At 45.1% G+C, this 6818-nt stretch overlaps 1 protein-coding gene across 3 annotated transcripts; it reads right to left on the reverse strand.

Moving 5' to 3' along the window:
- Nucleotides 1–1376: 1376 nt before the first annotated feature.
- On the reverse strand, nucleotides 1377–6818 carry lipg (lipase, endothelial). 3 transcript variants are annotated; one of them, XM_076150534.1, is made up of 11 exons: nucleotides 6568–6818; nucleotides 5551–5732; nucleotides 5175–5354; nucleotides 4257–4368; nucleotides 3939–4157; nucleotides 3601–3843; nucleotides 3219–3339; nucleotides 2583–2807; nucleotides 2377–2481; nucleotides 1936–2281; nucleotides 1377–1747 (listed from the first exon to the last, which is right to left on the reverse strand). In XM_076150534.1, exons 1-10 carry the CDS (start codon nucleotides 6653–6655, stop codon nucleotides 2269–2271), a joined length of 1488 nt encoding a protein of 495 aa, XP_076006649.1. In that variant the 5' UTR covers nucleotides 6656–6818; the 3' UTR covers nucleotides 1377–1747; nucleotides 1936–2268. The 3 variants fall into 3 exon arrangements, with proteins under 3 accessions (XP_076006649.1, XP_076006633.1, XP_076006641.1); XM_076150518.1 differs by having other exon boundaries at nucleotides 1926–2281; XM_076150526.1 differs by having other exon boundaries at nucleotides 1922–2281.

A 6818-nucleotide genomic window follows, 5' to 3' on the forward strand; every position in this document is an offset into this window, starting at 1 on the left:
TACGGTCAGACCATGTAGTGTTTCCATCTGGGAGAAAATAGGTCACTGCTGCAGTAAAAGTGAGAGATTAAGACTGGAACACAAAAGGTCCAAATGAAGAATGGAGTGTAATAACTGTAATTACAACCAGGAACACGCTGAAAGCCATAATACAACAATGTGATCCTGAAATAACTGCATTTCTGCATTAATCTCTCATGAAATGTGGTGCATTCTACTATGGGTTTAAAAAGTTTTTAAAAAGTTCATAATTTCTCCAAAAAGCAAACTTCAGGCAGATTTTTCAATCCCTGATATGTAAGTGAAGGTATGGATCAAACATACATAAACATAAGTATGGTCACTGATAGATTCTCAACAAATATCAGAGGTCCTAAGAAGAAGCTGTGGGGAGCACCGGGCATTGATCAATCAACAGTAGAGGAAATTTTGCAGTGTTGCTACTCTCCCTAAGGGTGGGCGCCTTGCAATGCTGACAAAGGTGAAAAGGAACACAATGGTAACAGCAGAGGACATTCAGAAGTCTTGGTAGAGTCTCTGCACCCACATTACGAAAAACAATGAACAGCAGTGATGTTCATAGAAGGACATCACACACTCACACACCACCAAAGACATTGCAACATGTCTCAAGTTTGCAAACTACCTCCTTGATGTTCCACAAAGATTTTTGGATACATTTCAGTGGATAAATGAGACAGAAGTTAGACTTTTTGGCGCAAAGGCTCAGCAACATGTTTGGATGGGATACCAACAACCTCCCCCACCTGCTGTGAGGCAAGGAGGAGGGAGCTGGTTTGGCGCCGCTTTGCTACCTCAGGGCCTGCGCGTGTTAGTCATTTAAGTAAAGACTGAAACTAACAATTCTTATTGATACAGACATTCAGGTACCAACATGAGCCACAGACTTCCTTGCAACTAAAATCGAAAGGACAAATACTAAGAAGAAAAAAAACCCAGACTTCCTTTTGCCAGCCTTGGAGGCTTTTTTCAGTGAGGTGTACGATGGCGTGATATAACACGCGTCATTCTGGAGATTTTCAGTTTTGCTTTGCATAACAGTCGACAGACAAGACACGCTTGAGAGGGGGGGAAAAACACCGCTCAGGATCTGGCACTTCCGGCTTTTCATGTATGGACAGATGGAACAGCGTCATTCCTTTGGAATGTTTGTGGCACGGCAGAGTTGCAATTATTTTCATGCTCCAACCAACATATTACAGGGAACGTTTCCCTTTGACAGCCGTTTTTTCAATAAATCCTCACCGAAAGATGCCGAAGAAGAGGAAGAGTCATTGTGTTCAATGAAACGGTGGGCCAACCAGACTGATGGCCAGTTGTAAAATCAAAAGGCAAAATACAAGACTTAGAAATGACAAGGTGGTTTATTTATTTTTTTCCAAAACGTTATTTACATTATGTACATAAAACACACCCAATATAAGCCACATACACAGTAACACTCTGCACAGAACCTTTGAAAAGATCATGTACAATGAGCTCCTTCATGTATACAGTGTATCAGTAATCTCACTCAGCAGAAAGGCACACTTCTTGGTCACAGACAATAACCTACAGACACACACACACTGCATGTAGGGGGGGATTCATTCAACATGTGCTTATTATGGGATGTGCTAGGATAAATATTCTTGGTCTTGCAGTGCTTCATTCTTCATAAATAAAATATTTTAAAAATGTACAGTACAACGACTACATTTGCTGGTGTTTTCAGCAGACACTACTACTTCACACACACACACACACACACACACACACACACACACACACACACACACACACACACACACACACACACACACACACACACACACACACACACACACACACACACACACACACACACACACACACACACACACACACACACACACACACACACACACACACACACACACACACACACACACACACACACACACACACACACACACACACACACACACACACACACACACGGGAACGTTCTGTAAATCCTTGGGCAATCTCGCACATGTTTCCGCTGGCCCACGTTGCCAGCCCGCGCGCCGCTTTCCCAGCTGTCCCATTGGAGAGAGCCCAGAGCCCTCGTCACCAGATACCCATCCAGGTGCAGTAAGAGTCTGAAACCGTCTCAAGCCCCTCCCACCAGGTGCTGATCAATCCTCCTCCAATGAAAGTGCTCAGATAAAGAGAAGGCCGTGCTTCTCGCCTATCCACAATGGGTCCCCATGGTGACCGTGTATCGGCTTTTGAAGTGCCAAGTCTTTACATGGACACCCTAGAGAAGCAATAGAGAGAAGCATAGTTGATTAATTTGAATTGTTAAAGAAGTAGAGATCACAAACGACACAACCAATCGTTCATGTTCTTTACCTTTTTCTTGGTTTCACTTCCCAGCCATCACGACATTTCACATAAGTTATTGTATCTCCAGGTGAAATCTCGGTTTTTGAAGGTTCTTGGGCACAGAAGGTAAACCTGTGACAACATGAAACACAACTTTTAATAAAAGTTTACACATGGTAATAAATCAATCTACATTGTTCGGTACAAGCGTTCAACAGTCGCTCCCCACTTACTTCTTTTGCGTTTCGCCAGCCTTCACACGGATTCGTCGTACTTCCAGGACAGGTTTGACAGGGTTGTTGTTCCAAGACCAAAATGATTGCTTGATGTTCTTCCAAACTGAACTCCAGGAGTCGGACGCGCCTTCCCAGCTCAGACTGATCTTCAGCAGATCACCAATGTCCTCTTCAGTAAACACCAGGAATGTGTTGGTCAGGTTCAGACCTACACTGTCTGGGCTGGATAACAGAAGGGAAAACATCAACTCTGTGACTCAACAGACCAAGTAGGGAAATACTAGGAGCTCTTTAAAGGCATAGATAAGAGTCATTCAAGTCTACCATTCGAATCCTGCGTTCATTAGAGACAATGACTCCGTGAATAATGCCAAAAAGACAAGGTTATAGCCTGTCTGAACTTGTATATCAAACTTGGCTCATTTCGAGAAACAGCACAGAAGTGTTTTGAGTCGTGTAATTGCGATACTCATCTCGCATGCGATCACTGCCAATTGGTTGCATCCCCAAGCTCCATTTACTACGTTATGGCCAAGTTACGACAAAGAAGTTTCAGGTTTCATCATAACCTCTCATGCAATACTTGCTACGCTAGAAGGAAAGGCTTGTTTTCCAGCAGGGTTTTGTACTTACACGTCAACAAACATCTGGGTGGTGTCATTGTATGAGCCGTGCAGCTTCACGTGAAAAGTGGGATCTGAATCATCTGCCTGTTTTCTGTTGAAAATGTGCATCTTCATCTGGTAATGATAGCCTGAAAACCATGAACACAAGAGTTACAATGGGTTCCAATATGAAGCATGACACACTGTGAACAGCAGTCATTGATAATGGCAATAACTGTAAAACGTGTTAACAGATACGACTAATGGAAACTAGAGATAAGGAATGTCAAGATTGTTAATAGAGCTTAGCGGTATTCCTGTTATCTACAAAAGCAGACGGTAGTAAAGACCAACTACACAATGAAACTACTACAACTGAGAGAATGCACTACCAGGTCATCATGGCTCACCTCCAAAGGGAGTGTCTGCACGTGTCTTCAGGTACATTTTACTATTGCTTCTCTTGCGCATCTTTCTGGCATTGTAGCCGATGTTGTTGCAGCGGTTCTTGCGGCAGCTGAGGCAGATGCCCTTCTTGAAGCGGTCCGGGCCTGTGCACTGGAAGGCAAAGCTCATGTGGTCCTTGTTCATCAGGGAGTCCACAAATAAGTGCACGGCCCGCTCATGCTCGCACTTCATCGCCTCCATGAAATCTGGAGCAAGTGAGGAAAGGATAAATGAGTCATATTGGTCTGGAATATAATCAAGACATAAACCTGATGGCAACATGTTCAGTATCTCAACTTACTTCCAGCCATCGCCAGCACGTCGCCCAGTGCACACCCTGGCTGCACTTCACCACCATTGGGGTAGATGTCAATGTCTCCAATGGGCTGCTGCATCCCAATGCTGACACCCAAAGCCTCTCGCGTGTAGGTGTGCAGTACATCCACAAAGTCAGCATCATCTGAGGAGAGGCGCTTCTCCTTGTCTACATGCTCAAACATGGGCCCTGCTGGATCTAGACCTATTTTAGACCAAACACCGCAAATGAGACAGGAGGTTAAGCCATATGAAAACCTTAGAGCAATTTTGGCACCTTTAGACAAATACCAAATCATCTTACCCGTGATTCTGCCGATGCTCCCTCTTACATGAGTTCCGGCTAAACCTGCTACATGCGCTCCCAGACTGTAGCCAATCAGATGCACATTCTGCAGTGGCAGCTGCAGCTCATCCTGTGTAAGGAAGCAGTGCAATTCTCACATCAGCAGCTGCCACCATGAATGCCAACTCGTACAGAACAAATCCAGCGTTTCTGTCTTTGACATTGATCACTCGTGCCTGCAGCAGAGCCGAGTTTTCAAAGAGGGAATACTGTATATCGACCCGTCCCTTTGTGCAACAGAGGCTCCACCATCTGTCTCAGTCTGTCTCAATAACATCCTCTTGGTGCTTACAAATATGTGGCAGGATGCCTGAACCCTCTTCATTCACACCAGGATCCAAATATCTGACTGAATAGAAGCTGCCTTGCCTCAGTAGTGCTCAATAGCCCATTCTCCTTGGACCATCTACAAAGGTACTTAAAAAGGGCAAAATGTGGAGTTTATCCTAATAATCATCCTAAATGTGTACAAAACAGATATGTGTCTTAGGGATAAAACAAAACATCTAGTATTTGAGCATCAACAAGTCACATTTAACACATGTTTACCTCCATTTCTGTCCCTATATGCTTGAAGAGGTCATTAGCTGTGACACCACCACAATGGCAATACACAGGTGACCTGTGTACAGGCACTTGTGCACTTTCTTGGCTCTTATACAAATCAAGGGCAGCAGAGGACACATGTAAACGCATACAGAATGACATTTTGATCTATTTATACATAAGCCCTACATACTATGGACGCCTTGCCGTCACGAAGCGCTGGGCTGCAGGACGACTCTGTGCTGGGCGAGCAGCTTTGTGACAATATCAACACAATGAACCAATGGTGGTAAACAAACATAAGCAGATGTGAGCGATGTTGACACACACCTGAAGCCAGTTGAGCATGGTGGCGATGTCTGCTCCGACCTGGTGGGTGTGGTTGACGGCTTCAGGGTAGAGCTGCTGAGCCATGGAGATCCAATCGACAACCACCACGTTGGCGTCACTTTCACGCCTCATCACGGCGGCGACCAGCTTTTGCATCCAGCTTTCAAACATCCCGCTCATCTGAGAAAACCAGAGTAGTCAGTCAGGAAAACATCTTCAACCTACTCACCCCTTCACACGCACAGTCATGCAGTTCCCACAGTCTGCACTTCAATAAAACAGTCCACTCACTCCCTCGTGAGAAATGTAGTTACATCCTGTTAACAGTGACTGGGAATGACCATTTGACTCCACAGGCCTGTGTCATCATATTTACCGTCCAGCCGTGGATGATGAAGATGGTCTTGGCTGTGGCGTTGAATCCACACTCCTGCAGACACTCCTTCTTTCCAGCCAGTAAGTAACAACCTTCATGCTCCAGATCTAAGCTCTTTCGCATGTTGTACTTGACGACCTTGAAAGGCTTGTATGAAAAATCCTCCATGTCGCTTTCTCCATCTGGAAGATAAAGACAAAAAGGGTCATTTTGAGAAACAATTTCATACATTATCATTGAGCTCCATCATTATAGGAGGGTGGATCTGTGGATTCAAACACACTGGGTGACCTTTGCACAAGCAGGCAGCCAATCATCCTTCACACTTGCGGGAAGAGGATGAGAGAGCCAATCACCTGCTTTTGTAACATCTGCGACAATAATGGGAGTACCCGAGTGTCTTAACGCGGAGACAAACGCGACACTCCCACGGCTGCAGCTACAGTGGATCTAATGACAACCGGCCTCACCGCGCAGCGCCCGTTTGAGCGGCTTCTACCGTTCACACAGCCCGGATCTAAAGGCTGAAAATGTCGGGACACGCCACATACGTTCCTCATTCATTTAGAACCGGTCTGACTCTGCTGCCATCCACATTCAAATGTGGCCAAAATGTGAACTCGGCGCCCTTTGTTGAGGACAAGAGACCGAGATGTCTTGGACATGAGACCGACATGACTTGTGAGCGCTCCTCGACCAAATGCGGATTCAGCGGAACATCTCCCCAAATAGTCCACACAGACGTGGCGGTGTCCATGTTCCATTTCAGGCTCTGTCTCTTTCTCCCAGTAGGACACGTCGGGTTTAAAACACCGCCGCTTTCTGCCTAAATCTGAACAAAGCTCGCTAATGTCTCTTTTAAATCACCAAACACACCCAAGCAGATCGATAAATATGGTTTGATCTAATTTAAATAACATTTTACGGCTTTGAGACCGCGCTACGGCCATGTATGGCAAAATAAATTAATGTATAAATGAATGAATGAAATCTAAAAAAAAACAACATACTTCTCACCTTTAAGAACCGCGTTTTCCCCAAAGCCCGATGAGAAAAGCGCCGCACAGTGTAGGAAAATCCACAGTGAAAAAGCGATATGATTCATTTCTCAGTCACCGCCGATGGCAGATGTGTTAGAATCTTATTGCTGAGCGTGTAGAGTCTGTCACTGTAACGTGGTGGAGCGAGCTTAGATCCAGTAGATGTGTTCACGGGTTTAGGTGTGCGTCTGCAACGCAAGTGACTGCTGGAGAATATGTAAGTTCCTG

This window comes from Genypterus blacodes, unplaced genomic scaffold (assembly GCF_046128005.1).
Source record: "Genypterus blacodes isolate CSIRO-AG114 ecotype Tasmania unplaced genomic scaffold, CSIRO-AGI_Gbla_v1 ptg000007l_1, whole genome shotgun sequence".
NCBI classification, from domain to species: domain Eukaryota; kingdom Metazoa; phylum Chordata; class Actinopteri; order Ophidiiformes; family Ophidiidae; genus Genypterus; species Genypterus blacodes.

Excerpts from the sequence above, each read along its gene's own strand:
- lipg (XM_076150534.1), bottom strand. The coding sequence starts at position 6,655 with ATGAATCATATCGCTTTTTCACTGTGGATTTTCCTACACTGTGCGGCG. Across the intron at positions 3,844-3,938 it reads CGTGCTGGCGATGGCTGGAA|ATTTCATGGAGGCGATGAAG; the intron begins GTAAGTTGAGAT and ends CACTTGCTCCAG. Across the intron at positions 2,808-3,218 it reads ACCCAGATGTTTGTTGACGT|CCCAGACAGTGTAGGTCTGA; the intron begins GTAAGTACAAAA and ends TCTGTTATCCAG.